This window comes from Elephas maximus, chromosome 25 (assembly GCF_024166365.1).
Source record: "Elephas maximus indicus isolate mEleMax1 chromosome 25, mEleMax1 primary haplotype, whole genome shotgun sequence".
Taxonomy (NCBI): Eukaryota; Metazoa; Chordata; class Mammalia; order Proboscidea; family Elephantidae; genus Elephas; species Elephas maximus.
In genome coordinates this window covers 42261125-42288969 of record NC_064843.1, presented here as the reverse complement: position 1 = coordinate 42288969, position 27845 = coordinate 42261125, and the positions used below count along the sequence as shown (strand labels likewise).

The 27845-nt window shown below is 51.9% G+C and overlaps 2 protein-coding genes across 13 annotated transcripts in view; both read left to right on the top strand.

Annotated features, from left to right (window-relative positions):
• The window catches only part of SIGLEC1 (sialic acid binding Ig like lectin 1), a 31122-nt gene extending 28207 nt beyond the window's left edge, over positions 1 to 2915 (top strand). For 3 of the 6 annotated variants that reach the window (XM_049869594.1, XM_049869593.1, XM_049869592.1), the window contains 2 exons: positions 560 to 613; positions 813 to 2915. In XM_049869594.1, the coding sequence (XP_049725551.1) occupies positions 560 to 613; positions 813 to 878 (120 nt within the window). In that variant the 3' untranslated portion in view covers positions 879 to 2915. Of the gene's footprint in view, positions 1 to 163; positions 725 to 812 lie in introns of those variants that run through there. The other 3 variants (XR_007515432.1, XR_007515433.1, XM_049869595.1) reach the window with 3 other exon arrangements.
• A 9497-nt stretch (positions 2916 to 12412) lies between these two features.
• ADAM33 (ADAM metallopeptidase domain 33) lies at positions 12413 to 27451 on the top strand. Of its 7 annotated transcripts, none has more exons than XM_049869654.1 (22): positions 12986 to 13908; positions 15107 to 15186; positions 17643 to 17719; positions 18692 to 18767; positions 18955 to 19031; positions 19114 to 19303; positions 19537 to 19602; positions 19690 to 19761; positions 19929 to 20095; positions 20187 to 20271; positions 20360 to 20505; positions 21148 to 21325; positions 21436 to 21525; positions 21801 to 21996; positions 22144 to 22252; positions 22356 to 22554; positions 22652 to 22729; positions 22807 to 22915; positions 22993 to 23140; positions 24496 to 24587; positions 24778 to 24852; positions 25147 to 25654. In XM_049869654.1, exons 1-21 carry the CDS (start codon positions 13767 to 13769, stop codon positions 24813 to 24815), a joined length of 2415 nt encoding a protein of 804 aa, XP_049725611.1. In that variant the 5' UTR covers positions 12986 to 13766; the 3' UTR covers positions 24816 to 24852; positions 25147 to 25654. The 7 variants fall into 7 exon arrangements, with proteins under 7 accessions (XP_049725614.1, XP_049725613.1, XP_049725616.1 ...); XM_049869653.1 differs by having other exon boundaries at positions 25144 to 25654; XM_049869657.1 differs by lacking the exons at positions 12986 to 13908; positions 22993 to 23140 and adding an exon at positions 12413 to 12873 and having other exon boundaries at positions 25564 to 27451.
• The last annotated feature ends 394 nt before the right edge of the window (positions 27452 to 27845 follow it).

Below are 27845 nucleotides of genomic sequence, written 5' to 3'. Positions count from 1 at the left end.
GGTGGCCAGAGCTCCAAGCCCCATGGCAACCATCCACACACTCTCACCGATCTCCCTGGGCTGGGCCCTAAGGCTGGTAGGGGGCTGCCCTTGTCCAGAGTTAGGGGTCAGGCAATGACTGCACTTGGGGTCCTATTGTGACCAGAGTTTTCTCTGTGGAAAGCTCATTGATCCTGATGCAGCCACATTTGAGACCTCGTACTGTGCTCCAACCCTGAGCTGACCGGTGGCACTGCCTGCCATCAGGAGAAGGACGCCGGAATCTCTGATGACTCGAGCCGTGGGAGCCAGGCAGGGCCCGGTCCCACCTATCTCAGTGAAAGCAGCTCTGGGACATCTGACTCCCTATGACCTGGCTCCAAGCCTCTTGCCCCCAAGAAAAATGGGTGGTGAGAGGTGGGGTGACCCCAATCTCTCCAGGAGGGTGTTAACCCTGGGAACTCTGAATAGAAATGAATTAACTGTGTTGTCCAATCTCCTCTCTCTTCCTCTTTTCTCTGTATTTCATCTTTCCTCTCCATTCCTCCTCCAATGCCCCTTCATATCTTTCTCCTCAAAGCCCAAGCAGGACCTTTTGGATGGATTAGAGGAGGAGCTTTCTGCGTCCTCACAGGTTGGCCAATGGACTCTGTATTAGAATAGAAGTTAGGCTGCTCTAACAAGAGGCCAAGTACAGTGACTTCAATATGATAGAATTTTATTTTTCTCCCCCATACTTGTCTGGGTATGTTATGGTAGTTCAAAGTGTTGGGGCTCGGGATCCTTCTATCTTATTTTCCTCTATCCCTAAAGTATTGCCTTTGATTGTGAAGGTTCATGATGGCCCTACTGTGTCTGTCCACATTCCCACCAGTGAGAAGGAAGAAGAGCGGAAGTAGAGCACGCACATTCCCTATGTGGGCACAACCCAGAAGTTGCTCATCATTTCTACTCACTTCCCATTGGCTGGAGTTTAGTTACATGGTCAATCCAAGCTGCAAATGAAAGTGGGAAATGCAATCTTTATTCTCAGTCCAGAGTACATTTGGAAATTCTGTTTCCAAAGGGCTCCCAACTGTAGAATCACCCTTGGGATCGACAGTGAGGGAATGCCGCCAGCAGGCTACACTCTATTTCAGTGTCCATCTACTGGCATCTCTCCCCCTCTCCCCCCAGCCATTCTGGCCAGTCATGGGCTTCCTGTAAGAGGTAGTCCCTCTCATACAATAAAACTGAAGAAATAAGGGTTGGTGGCCTCTAGGGAAAGGGCAAGGAACCCTGGTGGTGCAGTGGTTAAGCAATTGACTGCTAACAGAAAGGTCAGTTGTTTGAACCCACCAGCTGCTCCACAGCAGAAAGATGTGGCAGTCTGCTTCCATAAAGATTACAGCTTTGGAGACCCTATGGAGCAGTTCTACTCTGTCCTACAGGGTCAGCCACTATGAGTTTGAATCCACTCCTTGGCATTGGGTTTGGAAGGGAGAGGGCATGACAGGCAGTAGGTTGCCTGCTCAGGAGACCCAGGTTCGATTCCCAGCCAATGCACCTCATGCACACCCACCATCCAGCTGTCAGTGGAAGATTTGTGTTGCTGTGCCTTAGATTTCAGCAGAGCTTCCAGACTAAGGAAGACTAGGAAGATAGATCTGGCAATCTACTTCCGAAAAGCCGCCAATGAAAACCTTGTGGATCACAACAGTCCACGATAATCCACAACAAATCATGTGGGTGGCACAGGATTGGACAGTGTTTCATTCCATTGTGCATGGCATCACCATGAGTTGGGGGCCCAGTTTGAACAACTAACAATAACTCCCTCCAAGGACTGGGCCCTACCATATAGGCTCTTTCAAGTCTGGGGAGCAAATGCATATGCTATTAGCAGCCTTATTTCTGGTCCACGTGCATCCCTCTGATTGATCAAGTGAATTCCTGAGCTTTTGCTGAAGGCTGGGAGGCCAGGAGGTGTTAAAGGGACTGAGAGTTAGCAAGAAGAACTAAAATCTCCCAGGAAATGAGGGACAGAGGGGAGCCAGTCGTCCGGTGGGCTAGCGACTGCCCAGTGGAGACTGGGGGGAATGGTGGGAGGGGCAACGAGCTGTTGCTCTGGGATTTGGATTGAGAAATGGGATTTGGGTTAGGAGAGCAGTGGGAGGTTGGTGTAGAAGCTTCCAGGCTGGGAAGAAATTGGAGGCTAGGTGCACTTCAAGTAGCCAGGCTGGGCCTGCCCTAGTTCCAGGCCCCATTCCTTTTCATGCCTGATGGCTGGACTCTTCCTGGGAGCCTGTCCAGCATGTCCTTCCAATAAACTTCCATCCTGTGACATACCTTGAGTGAGTCTCTTTCTCGTAACCCAAACCACTGCTCTAGAACACAGAGGATCAAAATGTTGGTGAGGTTTGTTCTGTGAGACTTTGCAGAATGTAGCAGGCACTGCAAAGTACATGACATTTTTCACAAACCACCTTCCACTCAAGTGATTTGTGTCTTTTCCTGCTCTTTGAGGCTCTGAAGGTGCCACTCACGCCTGTTGCTCACAGTGACCAGCACAGTGCTTGGGATGCTGTGGGTGAGCCCTTGTAAGCATTTGGTTTTCTACATTGCTGTTGAGTGGGAGAGTGGGAAATGTCAGCTAAATCCAGAGATGGGGCAAGGAGAAAGCAAGTCAAAAGCAGCCAGATGTTTGGGGGATGTCTAGGGAAGAGAAGGTGAGTGGAGACCCGCAGGTGGCTGTGTGGCATGGCTAGAGGGGAATCTGGGGACATTTGACTTAGGAGTCTTCATTTGCTTCTGTGTACCTCCAAAGGGATATATGTCCACCTCAGATTCAAATGTTCTCAGAGGGGTTAGTTGTGTCCACCCCAGTGGTCTGAGGCACCCAAGACTTTTTCTTTTTTACTTTTAAAAAATAATTCAATGAAATGTACAGTGCACAAATCTTAAAACAGTATATTTCTTTTTGAAACAATAAAACCAGTTACCATATTCTATTAAAATTTGTATATATTTAGTAAAAGGCACAATGATCAAGGCGTATGTCTGTGTTCATCCGCTGGAGGATTAAATGAAAGGTTGTCTGGCTTTGTTGGTGGGACTCTGAACCCTGATTAGATGTATAGCTGTCCAATGGATCAGCCTCCCACATCCTAGAGTTCCATTATGGAGGTAAGAAGAGAGTGACAACACTTGGCAATTACCATGCCTAATCATAGCACTGAGCAATGACTTTTAGAAGCTACCAAGCAATTAGGACCCATTTAATAAATTATCCCTTATGGAACACTTGAACCCTAGTCATCTGAAGAGGTTAACACACCTGTCACAACTGAGTGCTACTAACTTTCCAGGGGTAACTTCGAGGCTACATTTAACCCAAAACTTCTTCTCCCTGATGGTTTCTTACTCTTGAGCCTCTTCTATAGTTTCGTATTAGCAAGACCACTAGCTCTCATTTCTCCCTGTGCATTTCACATGCTTCATCTTCTTTCAGCTGAATCCACTGGGTAGGTGCTCGTGAAGCCAAATGACTTTGTGCTGCACGTTAGCATCCTCCTTTGGTCTTTCATGCTTTTTTGGGGATCTTGCAGTTTTTCCTATTCATAGAGAGTTTTAATATCTGGGTTTAATTTAAATGTTGAGACTCATGTAACACATTTTCTTCCAAAATTGTTGAGTAGCAACCACATTTTTTTCCTTCTAAATTTTATTTATTTTGTTGTTGTTGAGAATATACACAGGAAAGCACATGCCAATTCGACAGTTTCTACATGTACAATTTAGGGACATTGATTACATTCTTCCAGTTGTGCAACCATTCTCACCCTCCTTTTCTGAGTTGTTCCTCCCTCATTAACATAAACTCACTGCCTCCTAAGGTTCCTATCTAAACTTTCTAGTTGCTGTTGTCCCTTTGATATCATATAGATGGATCTTAAAGCAGCACAATGCTCAAGGCAGACATTGTGCTTATTAGTTAAGCTAAACTTGTTCAGATTTAAGATGACTTCAGGGGATATTTTTGGTTTAAAGTTTAAAGATTATCTCAGGGCAATAGTTTCTGGGGTTCATCTACCCTCCATGGCTTCAGAAAGTCTAGAGTCCATGAGACTTTGAACTTCTGTTCTGCATTTCCCCCTTTTTGATCAGGATTCTTCTCTAGAATCTTTGATCAAAATGTTCAGTAATAGTAGCTGGGCACCATCCAGTTCTTCTGGTCTCATGGCAAAACAGGCAGTTGTTCCTGGAGGCAATTAGTCACACATTTCATATCTGCCTCCTATTCCCAACTCTCCATCTTCCTCTGTTGCTTCACATGAATAGAGAGCAATTGTTGTGCCTTGGATGACCACTTGTAAGCTTTTACCATCCTAGGCACTATGCAACCGACGAGGAGGTAGAACAGAAACACTAAACATGTTAGGCCGGTTAACTGTGATGTCCTATGAAACCATGACCCTAAACCTCCAAACCAAGGAACCAAGTCCCATTTGCCTGTACATAAGGAGCCTCAGCAGCTACTGTTTTTTGTTGTTGTTGTAAATATATCTATCACACAACTTTTGTCAACTCAACTTTGTACAGGTGTACAACTCACTGACAGCAATTACAATAATCAGCTGTGCAACCACGCCCTTAATCAATGTGATTTTTCCATCACCTTTAACTCCCATTTCCCCCCTCCCTCCCATCCCTGGTAACCACTAATAAACTTTGGTCTCTATACATTTGCCTTTTCTTGTCTTTTTATATAAGTGGGATCACACAATATTTGTTCTTTAGTGACTGGATTATTTCACTCAGCATAATGTCTTCAAGCTCCATCCATACTGTAGCTTGTTTCAAGACTTCATTTCTCCTACTGGCTGAGTAGTATTCCATTGTACCACATTATGTTTGTTTGTTCATCTGTTGATGGGCATTTAGGTTGTTTTCACCTTTTGGCTATTGTGAATAGTGCTGTAATCAAAACTGGTGTACGAGTGTCTTTTCAAATCTCTGCTTTCAAGTGTTTGGGATATATACCTAGGAGTGGAATTGCTGGTCAAATGGTAGTTTTATTTTTAGTTTTTTGAGGGACCACCACACTCCACACTGTCTTCCACAACAGTTGTACCATTTTGCATTCCTACCAGCAACGGAAAAGGGTTCCAATTTCCCCAAGTCCGTGTCAACATTTGTTATTTTCTGTTTTTTTAAGCTTAGCCATCCTAGTGGGAGTGAAATGGTATCTCATTGTGGTTTTGATTTGCATCTCTCTGGTGGCTAATGATGCTGAACATCTTTTCATGTGTTTGGTGACCACTGGAATGTCCTCTTTGCGAAATATCTGTTCAAGTCCTTTGCCCATTTTATAAAAAGACTTTTATAGTAAACTTAAAAAAATTTTTACTGTGGTGAACTATATATAACAAAACATTTGCCATTTCAACCATTTTTTTCATTTTCAGTGACATTAATTATGTTCACTATGTTGAACAAGCCTCACCCGTTTCCAATTTTTTTGTGTCATCCTTAACAGAAACTCAATATCCCTTAAGAAATGACTCTCCCTTTCCCCCTTGCTAAAATAAGCTTTTTGTGTGTGTACTTTAGGTGAAAGTTTACAAATCAAGTCAGTCTCTCATACAAAAAGTTACACACCTTGCTGTGTACTCCTAGCTGCTCTCCTCTTAATGAGACAGCACACTTCTCTTCTCCACCCTGAATTCCCCGTGTGCATTCAACCAGCTCCTGTCCCCCTCTTCCTTCTTATCTCGCCACCAGACAGGAGTTACTAAACTAAACTTTTAATTGAAGTGTAACACAATACAGAAAAGTACACACGCCAGAATTCTAGAGATCAATGACTTTTCAAAAAGTGAACACATCCATGTAACCAGCACCCATATTAAGAAACAGGGCGTTACCAGCACCCCCAAGTTCCACTTCACATCCTCTCCCAGGGGCAACCTCTCAAGAGTAACCGCTATCTGGACTTCTAACACCATAGATTCAATTTGCCCGTTTTTGAACTTTATATGAATGGAATCATACACTATGTACAACTTTGGAAAATTGTTGGGTAGTATCTATTAAGGCTAAAATATGCCTGCCCTTTGACTCTGAAATTCTATGTCTGGTTATTTACCATCACAAGATTTGTATTAGAATGTTCACAGCAATGCTTTTTATAAAAGCCAAAAACTGGAAACAACAAATGCACATCAACAAAGGAATGTATAAATCAACTCTGCTACGTTCATATGATGGAATACGATACAGCAATGAGAACGAGCTACCACTGCACACGATGATATGGGTGATGCTCCCCCAACGTGATGTGCACTGCAAGGAGCCAGATGCTTTTAGAGCACAGCCTTTATGATTCTGTTTTTGTGAAACTGAAGAACAGGCAAAGCTAATCAATGGTGAGAACGAACAAATCTGTCTTGGAAGATGTACAGCCAGAAAGCTCTGTAGAAGTGAGGATAGTGAGACTTCGTCTTGCTTACTTTGGACACATTATTAGGAGGGACCAGTCCCCAGAGAAGAACATCCTGCTTGGCAAAGTAGAGGGTCAGCGAAAAAGAGGAAGACCCTCAACTAGGTGGGTTGACGCAGTGGCTGCAACAACGGGCTCAAACAGCAACGACTGTGAGGATGGCGCGGAACCAGGCAGTGTTTGGTTCTGTTATGCGTGGGGTCGCCACGACTTGGCATCGACTCAAGGACACCTAGCAATAACAACACTCAGTGGTGATAGAAGTCAGAATAGTGGCTGTCTAGTGATTAAGAGGGGCCACAAAGGGGACTTCTGAGGTGAGGAGGCTGGGAATATGCTATTTCTTGGTCTGGGTGCAGGTTACACAGGTGTGTTAAGTTTGTAAAATTCGGTTGAGCTGGGCATTTATGACATGTGAACTTTTCTGAATGTATATTAAACTTTAATAAGAAAGTTCTTAAAAATCTCCACCTCTCATGTTGGCTCCCAGGACAGTCTATCCAAATCTTGGCAGATGGTTCAGTTTTTAAGCATTCCTTTGACCTTACCAAGGGACATCCCATTCCCTCTTAAATGCACCAGCTATCAGGGATGGAGCCTTGACTATGCCACAGGGCACTCCATTCACACACGTGACTTTCTGGTGCACCCAAGAATTGGCCTGTCATCTCCATGGGCTGGAGTTGGCAGTGCCTCCCTCAGACACTCTGTTCTGGGTCACTCCTCAGAATGAGTCATGTTTACAGATGGTGGGAGTCACCCATAAAGCACTTGGCAGGCTTAACTCTCCCGGGTTTGCCTGGTTCCCAGGGTACTTCCTGCTACCTCTTTGGAGAGTGAAACCAACAAACCATTTGACAAATCGTCTTTCCCACAGTGTTATCAGGGATGAAGATGGAGCTGACCAGTGGCACGTCTAGGATCCACCTTCCTCAACTTTGGTCACACGACCCTATCTCCTCCTCTGCAGTTTCAAAATGTAAACAAATAATTTCTCTGAGATTTCCACAGAAAATTCCCCTGACACACTGGGACATAGCTCGTCTGGGTTTGGGAGGCATCAACTTTGCAAGAATGACTCCGGTCCCTACATGGGGATCTTAGACTGCTACATGCTCCCTTGCTTTGTTGGCATCACCTGTGTGCCAGGTGCTGGGCAGTGAATAAGACACATCCTCCCAGGCCTCATGCAGCTCACGGTCTAGGGGCGAGAAATGAGGAAACGGGCAGCTACAATGCCGTATAAGATGTGGTATAGTGAGAAGTACAGAGCAGGGGACATTAACCTGGCTTTGGATCATCAAAGCCAGTATCTGCAGTTTAAGTAGGAGTTTGCCAGTTTGTTGTATCCTTGTCAGAGAAGCTTCTTAAGGGACTCTGCCTTCCTCTTTCCCCTGATGTCCACACTGAAGTTGTCTTCTCCTTATTCTGTATCTTACTTTGGGCACAGTGGAGAGGCCTCACTGAGGGTCCTTTCTGGGGTTCTGTACTGTTTTCCTGATCCCCAGCTTGTCCCGGCTGGAGCTGGCTCAGAGCATCCTCAGTGTACACATTATTTGGCACAGTTCTGTCACTGTCTGTGATCCCTGGGGCTTCCTTAGCTGCCTTTCTCTTCCTCCTCTTCAGGATTGTTTCCACCACCATGGTGAAAACCCACTGCCATACAGTCGATCCTGACTCATAGCAACCCTGTAGGATAGAGTAGAATGCTCCATAGGGTTCCCAAGGCTGTAATATTTACAGAAGCAGCCTGCTACATCTTTCTCCTGTGCAGCAGCTATTGAGTTCAAACTGCTGACCTTTGGTTACCAGCTGAGCACTTAACCACTGTGCCACCAGGGCCCTTTTTACCATGGTTCCAAAAAACCAAACCAAACCCAGTGCCATCGAGTTGATTCCGACTCATAGTGACCCTATAGGACAGAGTAGAACTGCCCCATAGAGTTTCCAAGGAGCACCTGGTGGATTCAAACTGCTGCCCTTTGGTTAGCAGCCATAGCACTTAGCCACTATACCACCAGGGTTTCCTTACCATGGTTAGGACTTCATAATTTCCCATTTCTCGGGATCAATATTCTCTTTTAGAATCTCCAGTTGTGCTTTTGAATTAAGATAAAGGCCAGGACCTCTCTGTCCACTGCTATTCTTCAAGTCCTTCCATAATGAGAGAAGAGATGGTGTGTCACACCCTGGGTATGACAGGTGCCTCACTTTCTGTCCCTGGCCCACCTCTCAGGAAGATCAGGGAATTCGGTCCTGGAGGGGTGGCCTCTGCTGCTGTCAGCACCTGTGGTGACCCCAGTTAGTCATCCACAGGGTGAGGGGTTGACGCTTCTCTGGTCTGTCTACACTGGAGCCCACAACCTGACCACAGCCATCACTGTCAGTATTAGGTCTGCTTCCCCGAGAGGAGAATTCATTTGTAAGTGCTTTATTAAGGATATGCTCCCAGGGGTGACCAGCAAAAGAATGGGGAAACAGGACAGGCAAGAGGAGGAAGTTAAGGACACAAGAACCTGAATACCCAAAGCAGCAATTTTTGTAACAACCCCAAACTAGAAACCACCCAAATGTCCAGCAACAGCAAAAGTGATGAAAAAAAAAAAAAGTGGTTATATTCATACAATTGAGTCTCCGGGTGGTAAAAACAGTTAAACGCTTGGCTACTAACTGAAAGGTTCATGGTTCAAATTCACCCTGAGGTGCCCCAGAAGAAAGGCCTGGCAATCTACTTCCAAAAGATCACAGCCATTGAAAACCCTATGGAATGCAGTTCTACTCTGAAACCCATGGGATCATCACGAGTTGGTATCAACTCCACGACAACTGGCTTGGTTTGGTTTTTATTCATACAATTGAGTACTATCCAACAATGAATATGAATGAACTAAGGCCACACGTAACAAGCTGAACACATTTTACAAACTGGGAAAAATATTCACAACTCATACTCCAGATAGAAGATTAATCTCCCTTATGTAGAGACAGTTCCTTAAAATGGTTAAGAGAAAGACCAACAACTCAATAGAAAAAAGGGCTGTGGATATAATCAGGCAATTCAGGGAAAAAGAAATCCAAGCATCTCTTAAATGTTTGAACAAGTGTTTGGCCTCACTCATAAGAGAGATGCATATTAAAACTACACTTTCACCTTTTAGGCTAGTAAATATCGCAAAGTTGATATACATTGTGTTGGTAAGGCTGTGGGAAAAGGGTCATTCTAATATATCGCTAGCGCAATCGTAAACTGGTACAAATCGGAGGGCAATCTGACCATCAGTCCAAACCACAATTTATTCCATAGACATACTTGTGTATAAGACTATCCATTGCAGCACTGTTTGTAAAAGCAACAGATTGGAAACCATTTACATGCCCAAGAGGGGGCTGTATGAATAAATTATAACATCCATCCATAAAAAATAATGAGGATGCCCCAAGATACAACAATCAGTCTCTATTCACCTGGAGCAACAGAGGAAGAAGAAGATTCAGGAATTGGAGAAAGAAATGGCCTGCAGGTCTAACTGTCTCCAGGAACTACCACCTCTTTGCCATGAAACCAGAAGAAATGGATGGTGCCAGCCTACCATTACTAAATGTTTTAATCAGGGATCCAGTATATGGATCCTGGTCAAAAAGAAAAAAACAGTGGGACAGAACTTCAAATTCTTATGGAAATCAGACTTACTGGATCCATTGAGACTGAAGGAACCCGCTAATCTATTGCCTGGAAGCAATTGTTAAACCTTGAACTGAAACTATCCCGTGAACTTATCTTTAAACAACAGTTTAGCTCAATTAATAAAGAATGTTTGCCATGAGCATCACATTCTTTTAAAAAGTTATCTATATGAGGTCAAAATTGATGACAGTAATGCTAAAGCACAGATGAAAACTTTCAAGAGCAGAGAATATAAGTTAACAATGGTGAAACAATATGGGTAGAGACAGTGAGAATAGTGACACAATGTGAAGTTTGTAACCACTGTCATTGAATTGTGCATGTAAAAATTGTTGAATGGCTGTATGTATGTATGTTTTGTTGTATATATTTTCACCCCCCCCCCAAAAAATGAAGATGCTACACACCCACTAGAATGGCTAAGATTAAAAAGACTGACATCACTAAATGTTGGTGAGTATGTGGAGGAACTGAAACTCTCATACATTGCTGGTAGGAATGTAAAATGGTACAGCCACTTTGGAAAATAGCTTGAGAGTTTCTTAAAAAATTAAATATACTTTTACCATACCATTTGCCATACAGTTGACTCCAGCTCATGATGACGCCCTGTGTCAGAGTTGAACGATGCTTCATGGGGTTTACAATGCTGATTTTTTGGAAGTAGATTGCCAGGCCTTTGTCCTGAGGTGCTTTTGGGTGGACTTGAACCACCAACCTTTCAGTTGGCAGCAAGCACGTTAACTGTACCATTATCATATGACCCTGCAGTTCCACTTCTAGGTATTTACAGATGAGAAATGAAAACATGTCCACAGGAAGACTTGCACAGCAGCTATAAACCAACACCAAACCAAATCCAGTGCCGTTGAGTCGATTCCGACTCATAGCAACCCTATAGGACAGAGTAGAACTGCCCCATAGAGTTTCCAAGGAGCACCTGGCGGATTTGAACTGCCAACCCTTTGGTTAGCAGCCGTAGCACTTAACCACTATGCCACTAGGGTTTCCACATCAGCTACAGTTTTGTAATTTTGTAGCAACTATTTTTTTTTTTATAGTTATAAGAGCCCCAAACTGGAAAAGAACCCAAATGCCCAACTGGAGAATAGAGAAACCATGATTCATTCATACCATAGAAAGGTTCTCAGCCATACAAAGGAGCAGACCATGGACACATGAAGTGATACAAATGACTCTCACATAGAGGGGAAGAAGCCAGACACAAAAGAGTACAGGCTGGATGATTCCACTTACATGAAGTTCTAGAATGGGTAAAATTTGTCTATAGACAGAGAGTAGACCAACGGTCCCCTGGGGTTGAGAGCAGGAGGGATTGACTGGCAAGGGGCACAAGAGAACTTCCAGGGTAATGGAACTGCATCTTGACTGTGGTGCTGGTTCACAGGTGTCTACGTTTATAAAAACTCATCTAACCATACACATAAAAATAAATGCATTTTATTTTATGTAAATTATACCTTAATAAAGCCGATTTTAAAAACCAAAGTAATAATAATGGTAATAATAATAATAAAAAAACAACAAAAATGAGGACACTCTAAATGCACTGGTATGAAGGATCTCCAAGTGGGGGGAAAAAATTAAGGTGCAGAGAAGTGTGAACGGGAGGGGAAAAAAAGTCTGTATTGTCTTGTGTATGCATAAAAATAATCTAAAAACCTATAAGAGAAGCACCCTCCTGGGGGATGAGGGCTGAGAGGATGGGGACAGAAGAGGGGGACAGTTTTCATCTGACATTTTTTGACGTTTGAATCACATGAATGTAGGTTTCTCTCTCTGCTGGGGCTCTTGGTAACAGAATTCTTGCACTCCAAATCCTCAGAAACAAATATTTTACTTAAAAGTTAACATTCTTCGGTATCCTACTACTCGCTAAGTATCCAAACGTATTACTTAATAAAACAAAACAAAACCTTTAAAATCAAAAACAGCTGTTACGAGGCCAAGTGGATCCTCCACGCCTGGGAGTCTATGGCTTTGAACAACTCTTCCCAGCGCCAGGGACAAACACCACCCACCGCTCTGCCGGCGCTCGCCCCACTGCCTCGCCTTTGTCCAGCTCAGAAGCCCCTGGGCTGCGGCCTCCACTCGCTGCGGTCACCACCCCATGTGCCTCGGGGCTGGGGACTGCGGCCGCTGCGGCACAATCTCCCGGCTGTGGCCGCACGTGCCCTGTCCGCTGTCGCCGGCCTCCTTTCGCCTAGGCGCATCCAAAGCCAGTAGAGGACTCGGCTTGACCTCCCCCGGCCGCTCCCTGGGGCGCCTGTGGACAGGACTGGTCGGGGGCGGGGACAGAGGTCCGCTCCAGGATGCCACAGAGTGGGGCGCACCCCACCCCGACCGGCCAGCTGTCCGTCTCCGACGGCCGCTCCCGCCTGGAGGGTGGTCCTGAGTCCCCGCGGGAGCACGAGATCTGTCCCGAGGCCTCGGGGTAGGCACGCGACCCACTGCGCTCCCGACGCGGGCGGAGCCGGGGTCGCCGGAGGAGAGGCTGGCGGGAGGGGCGCGGCGGGGTCCGGCGGCGGCTGGGCTGCCCTGGGCGTGGGTCGGCCGCCATCCCGCCGGGGCGGAGCCGGCAGCTGGAGCCGCAGTTTAGAAGCCGAAGCGCTCCCAGCCATGGACCCGGGGTCCCGGGGAGCATGGGGGGCGCCGGCGTTGCTGCTGCTGCTGCTGTGGCCGGGGCCGGGGCCTGAGGCTCTTCAAGGTGAGGACGCGGGCAGGGTGCACCCCAGGGACAGGCAAAGTGGCGGGGCGGCGGGGGGGGGGGGAGGGTGTCCACCCAGAGCTTTGATAACGGTCAGGGGATTGGGGGTGGTATCTGAAACCCCCAGACCGCCAGCCGAGAGGGCAGGGAGTGGGGAAGCTCTGGGTGGGTCTCCGTCGGACCTGCTCAGAGACCCACGCCTGCGCTTGGGCTGGACTCCCGCCGGCTTGCCCACACTCTGCCGGGCAGCCACCCCTCCGCGGGCAAAGCAGAGGGTCAGGGCCCTTTCTCCTCTCAGCAGCTGCCACCCCACCGCCAGCTCCTTCGGGCAGGATACTCCACTCTCACCTCCCAGTGCCCAGCCCAGTGTGAATGGTGCACCTCCACTCCTTAGGGCAATAGGATCGCCCCCTTCCGGGAAGCTTTGCATCCCAACCTGCCCCCCAGAGTCCCTGTTCTGCCCTCACAGGACAGAACTAACTGTGGCTTCCACCAAACACTCACCCCCTCACCCCATGCTCACCCCCTCAACCCTGGGCCTTGCGGCAGTGTTTATATTGTTGCCTTGTTTGGTTAGATGAAGGACTTCCCCACACTGAGGGTGCCTGCTCAGCAGGGCCCTGTGGGAAGACTGCTCTGGCCCTTCCCCCTGTAACCTCTCCTAGCTATCTGTGAAACAGATGGGACGATTAGCCCAGTCCCCCATCTCAAAAGCCTGGTTGAGGGGACAGGGCGAGCGACTCTGAAGGGCCGGGCTGCACTGAGCAGGCACAGGGGACCTGCTGCCTGCTGGCACGCTGAGCACTGGCCCAGGCCTGACCAGGCAGCCAGTCCGGGGCAGGCTTCCACCTGGGACCTCTTCATCTTTTGCTCTGCTCCAAGGGAGAGGGCTGATGGCGCTTTGTGTTTTGAGAACGGTCCCTAGGCATCCTGCTTTTCCCTCCTCTGGGAGGAATGGAGAAGGGCTCAATGCTCCCCAACTCGGCCTGGCTCCCACAGCTTCCACTTCCATCCACCTAGCGACCACAGCTCCAGGTCTGCCTCTTGACCAACGTGCCAGTGGCTAGTGTGTGTGTGCAGGGCTGTGTGGGGAATACTAACGCATGCCCACAGGTACACTCTTCCCTCTCCACCCTTGGAGGCCTGGGGCCAGCAAGACCTGGCTCTCCATACCCAGTTAAGTCCTCTCTGGGCTGAGAGACCCCCATCTCATCCCCTCCCCTAGACCCACTCAGGCCCCTCCCCACACTGGCCCCTTCAGCCCCTCTCCAAGCTGTGGGGTTGCCAACCCCTCACTCCCACTGGCCTGTCTGATTGATGACAACACACTCATCCAATCAGGGAGGGCTTCTTGGAGAAGGGGGGCTCTGGGAGCTCCTGCTATTCCAGGTCTTTGATGTCCAGGTCCCATCAGAGGAGATGGAGGTGGGAAAAGGAGTTGGGGTGTCCAGGCATGGGCTGAGCCACCGCTACAAGCAGCCTGGGCAGGGTTGGGGTCAGGGCCAAGCTCTGGGTGGGGGGTTGCTCTGGGAGCTGAGCCTGCCCCAGAACTGGTCCCCAGAGGGGTGGGAGGGCTGGCTGAGGCCTAAGCTGCCTAGGGTCTGGCTCCTATAGGGCGGGCCTGATGAGTTGCTGCTGCCCAGTGGTGGGCCCGGGGAGCATTCCAGGGGAACATTCCAGTGTCTTCTTGGAGCAATGCTTGGCTCTGGAATTTCTGCTGGAGCCCCTTAGGCTCACTCAGCCAGGGAGCACCCTGGCTCTGTCCTTCAGGCCCCTCTCCTGAAGGCAAGAGGAGAGGGTTTCTGGGCCAGTGTCCAGCCTTGTCCACAGCACGAAGGGGCAAGGTGGGCTGCTAAGACAGCATCTGGCTGTTGTTATCATTCTCACGGTGTGAAATCCTAGAGGCATCTGGCTGCCCAGTCTAAAAATACCCAGGCTGCCTCTGCCCTGCCTGTCCCCTCTTGGGGGGAGGGAGCATGGCCTCTTTCTTGTGACCTCTGACCCCAAGCCCTCCCCTCCTCCCAGAGGTCATGGGGCTCTTGCATCCCCAGCTGAGCTGTCTCTTTCCAGGCTCCTCTGTTCCCTCCCTGGTGGCCCCTCAGTTCCAGGGATGCCCGTGGGTACCCATCATTCTCCAGGCTAAACATATCCGACATCTCTAGGCCTACCCCTCTGCTGTCCCCGCTCTGTGTTCCTCAGGCCCCCCTCACCCTGTGCTCTGTCCTCACCCCAGGAGATGCCCTTGGAGAGCCAACCACCCCCTACTGGGTCCTGGATGGACAGCCATGTCGTGAGGTCTCCTGGGAGGAGTCGGTCAGTGGCACATCACCCGTTCCCCTGCCAGGGCCCGGGGTCTCCCAGCCCCTTTGGCTTCTTCCCAAATCCCCACGGTTTGCTGGGGTGTCCAGAACCACCCAGTCATTGCTCTTTCAGGACCCTCAGGGCAGGGCAGGCAGGCAGGCAGGCAGGCAGGCCGCCATGGGGAGATGTCTAGATCCTGTGAGCCTGCACACATGGAAGTCATTTTCAAGCTTCCTCCACTGCGCCTCCCGCTTTCCCTCCCTTCCCAGAATTCTCCGGCTGCCCCTGCCCCATCATGCAGAGGTAGGTACAGAGTTGGGGAGCTTGAAGCTCCTCAGGGGCCTCTTGAAGAAGAAAATGTCCAAATACCTTCTGTTTGCAAAGTTTAATGCAACATGTGACTCTGTGGACACACTGTTGCCCCCTTGCCCAGCCCTGGCCCTGCCACTGAGGGGCCTGGAACTTCAGCCTTACTGGCTCTCACAGAATACATTGCTGGCCAGGGGGCAGAAGTCAGTCTCCTGGGGTCCCCCAGATACAATCCCACCTCCTTTTGCTTCTCCAGGATGCTAGGCCCCTGTCTCCTCCCAACTGCCGTGCATCACACACTTCCAGAATAGCCAGGCCCCATCGGTGTGTGCCAAGCCCTGTGCTGCAAACCAAGGGGTGGGCACCCTTGGTATGCCCGGTTCACAGAGGGGCAAGCTGAAGCCCAGAGAGGTTGGGGAAATTGTCCCAGGTCATGCAGCTCTTTAGCCTGGGAGCCTGAGACCTGTTAAGGTATGGACAACTTCAAAACCATCGGGCAACACCCCAAGTGCAGAGAGTCCTCCATCCTGAATTTCCAGGCAAGTGAGGACAGCCCCACTGTCCAAGCACAGAGAGGCGGAAGGCAGGAGAGAGCTGCCATGAAGGCTGAGATACCCCCAGAGACTCAGCAGCTTCGAACCTGAGGTCCTAAGTGGGGTTCCCTAGACCCTCAAGGTCCCCCAGTCCCTTGGGGCCCCCATTCAAGTGGTCAGTCACGCACGGCACTATCCCAGAGCTTTGAGGTTGTTCTCCTGGACATCACTGGGAAAAAGGAAGGCTGGGCACACAGTGGGGTCACCCTGACTGTGCACTTCCCCCCTGTCTGAGCCTGGGCTATGACTAGGAGGGAATCCCAGAGGGCCCTGCTGTCTTCACTCACTGGCCCCTACCGCAGGAAGCCTGACAAGAGGAAAGCAGAGCTGAGACAAGAGAGTCCTCACGAAGAAGACACTCACATTTCAGGATGGGGATGAGCTACAGAGCAAGGGTACAGGGTCACTAGAAGGGCAAGAAGTGAAGACAGCAGGGGCCACAGAGGGACAGAGAGAGGGGAGACCCAGAGGAGGAGTCTCAGAGACCTCCTGTTTGCCCTTCCATCTGGGCCCCCGCCTTTTGCCAGCACAAATATTTCCCCAATAAAGCAAGTGGCATTCCAGCCACATGAGCTCATGCTTGGGGCCTTGTGGGGCCTGTGGCCAGGAAGGCGAGGGCTGTCTGCTCCCCACCTGCAGAGATGGGGCCCCTAAACTCTGAGTTCCTTGGCAGAGGTCCAAGCCCAGTGCATTCTGAGATAAAAGCAGGGGGGCGGGGGGCCAGCAAGGGCTGAGCAAGCATTCTGAAGATGCAGCAGCCCCCAGGAGGTCCTGGGCCGGCTCCAACTCTGGGCCCCCCGCCAAGCTGACTGGACAAGGGGGCAGATAGGGTAACCCCACAGGAAGGAGGCGGCAAAGAGATGGTGGGGCAAAGGTGGGTTGAGGGGGGGTCGGGGAGCTGGCCAAGGCCCGCCCTCCTGACATCAAGCTGAGGAAACTAGGAAACCAATGGTTTTCTCTTGGCCTGCGGTGGTGGTCCTTGTTTACCACATGGTCTCAGTGAAGCAGGTGTGGAGCAGGCCTGCCAGAGACCAAGGGTGAGGGTGCAGGAGGGCGAAACTGCTGGAATTAGAGGTGGAGTGAAGGCTGAATCCTATAGGGAGGGAGGGGCAGTAAGTTACTGAAACAAGCCTCCAGACACCACAGAGGCTGGGAGGAGACCCGAGCCACAGCTACCCAACACCTCAGGACCCCCCTGTCCTCCCATATCGGCAGGAATCCCTCCTGGCATGAAAGAGGAGGGAGGGCCAGAGGAAAGACCCAGGAGCTTGGGCAAGGCGGGGCACTGCTCTGGGTCTCCTCACCTCCCAGGGAGGACATGGTGTACCCTTCACAGTGGCATCCATGCACATGTCAGGGGGCTGTCAGGACACAAACATCCTCATTGTCTTGGTAACCTCACCCCCACACCTTTCCATGCCCTCCACATGTGGGGGGCCTGCTGCACCGCCCCCCCCCACCGCACTGTGCTATCCCTATGGACTCCCTCCCTGGTCAGCTCCACATCCCATTGGTCCCTGACAGGCCTGGATGTCCACCCGCAGCCCTATTCTCCTTCTCATTCAGGTCTCAAAGTTAGACGTGGGGCTGGTGGCCTTGGAGGCTGAAGGCCAGGAGCTCCTGCTTGAGCTGGAGAAGAACCAGTGAGTACCAGGCTGGGGCTGGGCCTGGAATCCAAGAACAGACCCTCTCTCAGGAGGGGATAATGCTGGGGGCAGGAACTGACATGAGCCCCTGAGGGATGCTGGATGAGGAGAGGTCCCTTGGAGGAGGGACAGGGGACAGGGAGGGTCATCAGGCCTATGGCTGGCTCCCTGGAGGGCTGGGTCAGCCTCATGTGGGGTAGGTCCCTCATCCCACCCCAGAAACATCTTGTCAGCATCAGGCTTCCTGCGGGAGATGAGTGAGCACCACCTAGTGGGTGCCCACAGGGTATATGAGTCCAAAGCGAATCCAAGGCCAGATTTCAAAGGTGGAGTTGAACCTGGAGGGAACTCCAGGCTGAGCAATGGCAGCGACAAAGGTGCAGTGGTTGCAACATTCTGGGCAATTTATCTGGCTTGCCTGGAAGCAGGCGGAAAGGACCCCTGTCAGGCCAGAGAACAGAAATCCATGAATGCTGTATTAGTGCTGAGTGTCCTGGACTGTGTGAAGCCAAAGCAATTGAGCTGGTGAGTGAGCAGGCAGTGCCAGGCTCCGGACAGTGCCCTGGGCTGGGCAAATGGGTGTCTAAAAGGGAGCCTGTGAGGGGCAGCGGGCAGGGGGAGGGCGGGTTCTTGAAACCGTCCCGACTATATACATTATCAATAGGTATCGTTTCCTAGGAGTCCCTGGGTAGTGCAAATGGTTAACATGCTCAGCCGCTAATTGAAAAATTGGAGGTTCAAGTCCACCCAGAGGTGCCTTGGAAGAAAGTCTTGGTGATCTACTTCCCCAAAATCAGCCATTGGAAACCCAAGATACACAATTCTACTTGGACACACGTGGGGTCGCCTTTAGCCTCACTTATAAAAAAAATAGACCTGTTCAATTAGCATTCAGGGAGGAAGGCTGGAGGGCCTCCTGGAGGAGGTGGGGCTGAACTGGGTGATTCCTATGACACCTTCTCACTGCAGGCTGCTGGCCGCTGGATACAAAGAAACCCACTACAGCCCAGGTGGGCAGCCAGTGGTGCTGGTCCCCAAACACACGGTGAGACAGAGGGCGGGGTGGGTGTACTAGGGGGCTGAAACCTCTGCGGATGGCCCCTCCCGGTCATTACTACTCCATTTTCCCCCTGTTCCTAAGGAGAGGTTAGAGTCAGTCTTCCAAGTCCTCTGTCTAGCCCCTCCTACTTCAGCTCTGGTTGAGATTTGGGGCTGGGACCCTTCCTTTCCAGAATCACTGCTACTACCACGGGCGCGTGAGGGGCTACCCGGACTCCTGGGTAGTCCTCAGCACCTGCTCCGGAATGAGGTGAGGAGCTCTGGGGGAAGGGCCGGGGCCGGGGCTGGGGACAGAGCTCCCTTACACCTCTTCTGCACCCCCTGCACCCCAGCGGCCTGATCGTGCTCAGCACCAATGCCAGCTATTACCTGCAACCCTTCCCACCTGGCGTCTCCAAGGGCTCCTGGACCCACAAGATCTTCCGGACAGAGAAGCGGCTCAGCTGGAAAGGGGCCTGTGGCCACAGGGACTCCAGTGACAAAAAGGACACTGCTGGCCTTCCTCATGCCCCCCAGAGCAGGGTAAGGGGCACAGACAGGGGCAGGAGTGAGAAGGCAGTATCCACAGCCCTCTCCATCAGAAGCGGCAGAGATGCACAGGCCCCAGTCCAGGGAATCCTGTTTTGGTATTTTTATTGAAGCTGAAGAAACAAGTCTAGAAAAGTCTTAACTTTGTTCCTTCTGGGAATTGGGGGCAGTGGTCAGGGCTCAAGCTGAGCAGTCTTTCCCTCAGGGTCACCACTGTCCCTCCCCAGGAGATGCGAGAGGCCCGAAGGAGCCCGAAGTACCTGGAGCTGTACATAGTGGCTGACCACACCTTGGTGAGCCGTCGCCCAAGGGCGGGGTGCAGGGCAAGGATATGACCAGCTCAGCCCCTCACGCCCCTGTGTCGTTGCCTGCCCTCCCAGTTCTTGACCCAGCACCAGAACTTGAACCACACCAAACAGCGTCTCCTAGAGGTCGCCAACTATGTGGACCAGGTTGGGTGCAGCTGGAGATAGCAGTAACGGCGGTGACTGTCGCAGGGGTGGGCCGGTCCTAAGTGGGGGCGGCGGGGGCGCGAAAAGAAGAACCGAGAAGAGAGACGACCTTACAGAGGGGCACGGGTCCAGAAGGGTTCCCGGCTTCAGCATCGCCACTCCTTCAGTTCCTCAGGACTCTGGACATTCGCGTGGCACTTACCGGCCTGGAAGTGTGGACAGAGCAGGACCTGAGTCGCATCACGCCGGACGCGAACGCCACGCTCTGGGCCTTCCTGCAGTGGCGTCAGGGGCTGTGGGAGCTCCGGCCACACGACTCCACGCAGCTGCTCACGTGGGTGCTCCTGTCCCCAATTCGGGTCGCGGGCGGGGCTGGGCGGCTGTGACCCCCGGCCCCGACCGGTCATGCAGCTCTCTGCCCTCAGGGGCCGCGCCTTCTGGGGCGCCACCGTGGGACTGGCGCCCGTCGAGGGCATGTGCCGCGTGGAGACCTCGGGAGGTGTGAGCACGGTGAGACACCGAGATGGACGGATGGGCGCGGGCGTGGGGCGTGGCCTGCGGTGACCGTCCCCCTTCCCCCCGCCCCCCCGCCCTCCAGGACCACTCGGAGCTCCCCATTGGCGCTGCAGCCACCATGGCCCACGAAATAGGCCACAACCTCGGCCTCAGCCACGATCCCGACGGCTGCTGCGTGGAGGCCCTGGCAGAGCAGGGCGGCGGCTGCATCATGGCAGCGGCCATGGGGTGCGGGCGCGAGGGGTCAGGAGGGGGGAGGTGGTAGGAGTTGCGGGGGCGGGTAGGTAGACCTGAGGAGCATTTCTTTGGCAAAATGCCCTTCCATCCCTCGTGGCACAAGCGCTTTGTGATGGTCTACTAACCAAAAGGTTGACATTGGAATCCACTCAGCCGCTAAGTGGAAGAAAGGCCTGGCTATCTGCTTCCGTAAAGATTACAGCCAAGAAAACCCTATGGAACAGTTCAACTCCGTAACACATGGGGTCACCGTGAATGGTAATCAACTCCACCGTATTTTTGGGGGGCGGGGAGGGTGGTAGTGTATGAGGTAAAGCGTAGGTAAAGTGGATTCTCTAGAGTATTATTTTCCGAACAACCTAGCCATGTTGTTCTAACCCTGGGACTACAGCGCTGGGTCGAGATTCAGTCTTGGGTTCTGGGCTGCCCATTCTTCACGGCACACCTTCCCGCCTCTGGCTCTTTGCGGTCACATCCCCTCTCTAGGGACTGCTTCCTAGAGGATCCCAGTCGCACGTGGCGCAGATGGTGACGGCACCTCAGTAGGCTGGGTGGCAAGCTCAGCGGTGGGGGCGGGGACAGGCGGAAGTGGGGGTGGTCTCGTCCGGCCAGACACCCCAGCCCCGCCCGCAGGCGCCCCTTTCCGCAAGTGTTCAGCGCCTGCAACCGCCGCCAGCTGCGTGCCTTCTTCCGCAAGGGGGGCGGCGCGTGCCTCTCCAACGCCCCAGACCCTCGGCTCCTGGTGCCGCGGGCGCGATGCGGGAACGGCTTCGTGGAGGCGGGCGAGGAGTGCGACTGCGGCGCCCTCCAGGTCAGTTGTCCGGACCCGGCTCCAGGGGCCCAATGCTGCCCGCCCACCCCGGCCCTGGAGCCCTGGGGCGCTGCGCCTTGACCTGGTGCCTCCTCGCTTTTCCGCCCCAGGAGTGCCGGGAGCCCTGCTGCCTCGCCCACAACTGCACGCTGCGAGCTGGGGCCCAGTGCGCCCACGGGGACTGCTGCGCGAGCTGCCTGGTGAGGGCGTGGGAAGATCGGTGGTGCGGGTTACGGAATTCTGCTGTTTGTCCTCTTCTGCACTTGGGAGCTGGACTCTTGGTCTTTGCTGATTTGCGCCCCTCTGTCTGGTTGCCGGTTGCTAGCTCAGCTCTGTGCGTAGGTCCGTTTGGACCTCAGGTTCGGCTCCCCGGCCTCGGAGCCGCGCTCTCGGCATGGATCTCTCACTGTCCGATTGTCACTTTGTGCCTCGGCCTCCCTCTTTCCTTTCTCCCTGACCCCTGTCACCTGCGCAGCTGAAGCCAGCCGGCGCACTGTGCCGCCAGGCCGCGGGCGACTGTGACCTCCCCGAGTTCTGCACGGGCGCCTCCCCGCACTGTCCCCCAGATGTTTACGTACTGGATGGCTCGCCCTGCTCCAGGGGCCGAGGCTACTGCAGAGATGGTGTGTGTCCCACGCTGGAGCAGCAGTGCCGGCAGCTCTGGGGGCCTGGTGAGTTGGCGCGAGCGCCCTTGCACACTAGTTCCCATCCTGGGGCCAGCTCGGATTTCTACTTGGGGGGAATAGGCGGGGGAAACTGAGGCCCACGGAGAGTGGTCCTTACCTGGACAGTCCTCAGCCCCACCCACCCTTCCCCAGGCTCCCGCCCAGCTCCGGAGGCCTGTTTCGAGGTTGTGAACTCCGCGGGGGACGCCCACGGGAACTGTGGCCAAGACAGCCAGGGCCGCTTTGTGCCTTGCGCACAGAGGTGGGTACTTGCGCACAGTGGAGCTGAGGCATCTAAAGCTGGAAGTGAGTTGGAGCAAGAGGGATACTTGACGGCCTTTGACCACCCTCCACTCCTTCCCCAGGGATGCCCAGTGTGGGAAGCTGCAGTGCCAGGGTGGGGAGCAGAGCCCACGCATGCCACACACAGTGCCTGTGGACTCCACCATCAGCTTAGACGGCAGTGAGATGACCTGTAGGGGAGTTTTTGCCTTCTCTGGGGCCCAGCTGGACCTGCTTGACTTGGGCCTAGTAGAGATGGGCACCCAGTGTGGACCTAGAATGGTGAGCCCTGCTCACCCGAACCCTCTCTGCCTCTTGAGTCCTGCTGGCCGAGGTGTCACACCCCTCCCTCACTGCCCAGTGTGCACACCACCCATAGGTGTGCCAGGACAGGCGCTGCCAGAATGCTACCTTCCAGGAGCTGGAGCATTGTCTGGCAACATGCCATGCCCGTGGGGTAAGTAGCCTGTGGGGTGGGGAACGAAGGGTCCCTGACCCCACCTGACCCTCTTTCCTTCCTACTCCTCTCTGCAGGTTTGCAATAGCAACTACAACTGTCACTGTGCTCCGGGCTGGGCGCCACCCTCCTGTGACGAGCCAGGGTTTGGAGGCAGCATAGACAGTGGCCCTGTACAGCCTGAAAGTGAGAGAATGGGGCAGATGGGCAGGAGCTGGGCTGGCGCACCCACTCAGGATTCAGCCCCACACTGTTCTCTCTAGATCACAATGCCTTCCTGATGGCCATGATCTTCAGCTTCCTGCTGCCTCTGCTCCCTGGGGCTGGCCTGGCCTGGTGCTGCTACCGGTGCCGGGGATCCTGTCTCCAGCAGCACCTCTGGGGCAGGAGGAGGGGTCCTGCTGTCAGTGGGTAGGCTCTGAGTGCCATGCCTCTGTGGACTTAGACCCTTGCATCCTGAGCCCACCCCTGGGATTCCTACTTCTCAGAGTTCTGCCAGCATGGCTGGGAGTTGAGGCAGGGGTCCCAGGCCTCGCCCTAGGTCTGCGAGGCCTTCAGGCCAAAAAGCCAGCTTGAGATAGCAGAGAGGAGCCCTGAGCAGGAGGCTCTAATGGCCTCCCAGTCAAGCCCAGAGCGTGGGTCCTTGACCTCCACCACCACCTCAGGGCAGGGTCCTTGGCACCCTGTTACTATGGTTCCCCCCTCCTGCCCCCCCCGCCACTCCTCCTGTTTCTTCCACCAGGTGGTCCTCTCACCCTTGACTTTGCTTGGTTTCTCCACCAGCTCATTAAGCAGCTGCTGCTTCCCTGTGCCCTTCCAGCCTCCTCAGCCTCTCTGTCTCCTGACTTTCCAGCCTGCTGCTACTTCTGCCTAATTCTCTTCAGTTACCCCCTTTAAGTTCCCAACTGCTAGGCCCAGCACGTCTTTTCAGTCTGTGCCACTGATCAGCTATGATGCCCTCATCCAGTCCTCTGTGACTGGGCTGAGGACCTCAGAATACCAAGCACGGTTGACCTAGGGCTGGCCCTTAACTGGTGCCCTGGGCAAGGCAGGCCTTTCTGGCCATGTCTGACAGCCTGGCCTTGAGGGTGCTCTGGGCGAGCTGTGGGAGAGGGCAGGGTCTGGGCTGAACCTGGGGAGCTTCACCGGCTGGAGATGGGGTAGAGGGCATCCCATAGAGGGGCAGGGCACCAGCTGGGTCTCAGGGGCCAGCTGAGAGGCCTTGACACAATGAGCAGTAATTTCGGATCTGTGAGCAGCATGAGGGGTCTGCAGAGGGGAGGCGACTGTACCTCCTCACCAGGTCATCAGAGCAGAGAGCAGAGTCCTGAGGGCAATGGAGACTGTTGTGAAGAGACATGGGAGGAAGTGACGAGACCCTGGGAGAGTGGGTGCTAGCAGGCAAAGATGGCTTGACGTCATAAAGGGCAGCAGGGCACAGCTGCCGTTGCGGGAGGACGTCCTCCTTTGGGGAGCAATGCTAGTGTCTGGAAAGTGCCAGAATGCTGGGATAGGCCAGGGCTTGGGAGACATGTCAGGCTGGGGAGCAGAGGGGCAGGCGGCCCTGGGAGGGTACCCAGGGCTCCTCTCAGGAGGACACATGTGGGAAGGGGGCCAGAGAGGGTGACTTGGAACAGGAGGGTAGGAGACTAGGTCAACGCAGAGCTTCGGTTGGGTGCTATGCTGCTGATTGAGGGAAAGCAGCCCCGGGGTGCCCTGCTTGGAGTCACTGTTCTGACATTCTGGCCTCTTATCCTGCTGCTCAGACCCAAAGCTGGCCCATGCAGGGACTACCCGCTGGGCAGCATTCACCCCCTGGAGCTGGGCCCGACAGCCAGTGGAGTGCCCCGGTCCCTGGGTGAGTGGGGCACCAATGGGAGATGGGAAGGGAGGGGTAGGGGTGGGTTCTTGCCTTCTGACTCCTTCTGGAAGGACTCCCTTCTCCCGACCTAACACCCAGCCACCTTGAGGCCCCTGTACCCTACCCAGAAACAGGGACTCCCACCTACTGTGTTCATAGCACTCACCTTCTTCCTGTGGCTCCCCAGACCTTGAGAACTCCACCACAACCCAACAGCCACCCTGAGAAGCCTGTGCCCTGTAGCCCTGCCTGCACCCCTAAGGTAGGTGGGGACTCTGACGTGGGGTCCTTTCTCTCCCACAGCTTGCCCGCCCACCTCTAGTGTCCCTCATCTCACTGCCCCCCTCCTCTGAGGTTTCTGGGCTTGGGTTATGGAAATGAGACATGCCTTCTTGGAGAAGCTGCTGTCATGGGATGGCATGCTGGAACCCCCTGGTGTGGATGAGGGAGAAGTTGTGGCTCTTTTTGTGTCATCCATCCCTGCTGGGGTTGGGGTCTCTGCCACATTACTTGCAGCCTGGGGTTCCAGCCCCCTCCTTCACTTCCTCCTCAGCAGGTTAAGTCCAGGAACCAAGATTCTGTTTCTGGTGAGAGGTGACTCCTGAGATGAGAAGACTCTAAGACAGGTGGCCTCTGATATACGCTCCAGGAGCTTGGCCCCCAAGAGTACAGCCAGGGAGTCAGCTGATCTCCTGTACCTTCAGGCAGCTGGAATGTTTCTTCCCCCAGCAGAGCCCTGCCCCATCCACTCCGAGAACCCAGAGCACTGCCAGAAGTTGCCTTATGGTGTCCTTGCCCCTTGAGGCTGGGGGACCCGCCAGGATACACCCTCCAGCCCAGGAACCTATCGGTCCAAGTAGGGAAGGTCCCATAGTCACCAACCTACCTCACCAGGGAAGGCTGGGTCATGCTGGGCACTCAGAGACCTCTGTCCTGAGAGCCTGGGTGTGCCTGATTCATGCACTGCCCCCAGGTCCAGCACTGCGGAGGGCAGGGACTGCTGGGCCAGAAGCTGGGACTCTGGGGCCTACATTTCAGATCTTGGTCCATCCTGCCCCGCAAACGAACAAAAGAACAGACAAGCACACTTTAGGACCTTCCCTTCTGCCCTGTCTTGTCCTCCTGGGTACTTCCTTAGCCTTTCATCCCATTCCTAATCCTGCACTTGAGGTTTTGGGAAAGTGTGGGGTCTGCCACAGCCCTCTCACTTTGGACATGACTCAGCTCCTCTCCATTTCTTGGGAGGGGAGAGAAGAAACCAGCCATTTCAGAAAGGACACCAGAATAGAAGTAAACTTGGCTAGGCCATGATTCCCAGTATTGTGTGATTATTCACCCTTTTGGCATCTGATGTGACTTTCCTATGTGTTGTAAATCCTACCTCTGTGATGTTAATGAGGCAGGATTAGAGGCAGTTATGTTAAGAAGCAGGACTCAATCTATAAGATTAGATTGTATTTTGAGTCAATCTCTTTTGAGATATTAAAGAGAGAATCGAGCAGAGACAGGGGACCTCATACCACCAAGAAACAAGAGCCAGGAGAATAGAGCATCCTGTGGACCTGGAGTGGCTGCACTGGGAAGCTCCTTGACCAGAAAAGATTGATGATGAGGACCTTCCCCCAGAGCCGACATAGAGGGAAAACGTTCCCCTGGAGCTGGTACCCTGAATATGAACTTCTAGCCTCCTAGACTGTGAGAGAATTCATTTCTGTTTGTTAAAGCCAGCCACTTGTGGTATTTCTGTTTATAGCAGCACTATATAACTAAGACAGGCATACATATGTACATATGAGAAAGACAAATAGCAAAGTAGTAACTGAGGGGTAGTAAGAATAGGATTATAGGTAGACACAGGAATTGGTAGGAGACACAAGGGTCTTTAACTCTATTTATAATGGTTAATTTCTTTTTTTATTATAAATTTACTGCGCTTTAAGTAAAAGTTTAAAAATCAAGTCACTCTCTCATACAAAAAGTTATATACACCTTGCTATGTACTCCTAGCTGCTGTCCCCCTAATGAGACATCACATTTCTTCTCTCCTCCCATATTCCCTGTGTCTATAATGGTTTATTTCTTACACCATCAGTCTTCAGTTTGTCATACTGTGGTGGCTTCTATGTTGCTATGATGCTGGAAGCTATGCCGTTGGTATCTCAAATACCAGCAGGGTCATCCATGGTGGACAGGTTTCAGTGGAGCTTACAGACTAAGGAAGACTAGGAAGAAAGGCCTGGTGATCTATTTCTGAAAATCAGCCAATGAAAACCTATGGATCACAACAGAATACCATTCAGTATAGTGCTGGAAGATAAGCCCTTTAAGCTGGAAGGCACTCAAAATACACAATGGCCACAACAATGAACTTGAGCATACCACTGATCGTGAAATGACAGAAGACCAAGCAACATTTCATTCTGTTGTACATGGGGTCACTGTGAAGCGGAGCCAAGTGCATGGCAACAAAAAATAACATTTCTTACCCAGGACCATAGGTACTTGAATGTTACGTTACTCTTCGTGCCTTTTTGTATATTTGAAATATTAATATCTTATTCTTTTTTAAACTAATGGCATTAGTATCATAGCTGTATAGAGTTAGGTCTAAATTTTGTCTTTAAAAAATGAAATGCTATAGAGAAGTAGGGTTTGAATCTGTCTGTGTTCTTTAATTTTTTTCCTACTCACTAGGATTTTATTCCAAATAGCAGGTGTTCTGAGCTTTTCCATTTCCTGCTCCTCTGTGGAAGATGAACATTTCTGCTGTCTCTCAGAGGATCAGTTCTAACAAAGAAAGTCATCTGGATCTGTACCCTGTAAGCCTAATACCACTATATTTGCATTAAAAGTCTAGACAAATCATGTTCATTTGTTTGTTTTTTATATCACCTTTTAGTCTCTATATTTATTGATAGAATAACTTTTGGGTTTTTCACAAACAGTGCTATTTCACATTTTAATCAGCACAAAACATCAGACAAATCTAAGGGTATATTCAACAAGCTAACTGACAAGGATTCTTCAAAAGTCTCAAGCTCCTGAAAGATAAGGAAAGACTGAAGAGCTACCACAGCTTGGAAGAGACTGAAGAGGCATGACAGCTAAATGTAATGTGGGATCTTAGATTGGATCATGGAAGAGGAAATGGACAATTAGTAGGAAAACTGGTGAAATAAAAAAGATAGCTTAAATAAAATAAAAAATAAAAAATTTTTGCTTAAATAAAATACTTAGGAATAAATCTAACCAGGG

What these genes read in the sequence shown, in the direction of transcription:
- ADAM33 (XM_049869654.1), top strand. Translation starts at nt 13,767, where the DNA reads ATGGCGCTTTGTGTTTTGAGAACGGTCCCTAGGCATCCTGCTTTTCCC. An exon ending in TTTGTGCCTTGCGCACAGAG is followed by an intron (nt 22,253 to 22,355) that starts GTGGGTACTTGC and finishes CTCCTTCCCCAG; the next exon opens with GGATGCCCAGTGTGGGAAGC. An exon ending in AGGGGTCCTGCTGTCAGTGG is followed by an intron (nt 23,141 to 24,495) that starts GTAGGCTCTGAG and finishes CCTGCTGCTCAG; the next exon opens with ACCCAAAGCTGGCCCATGCA.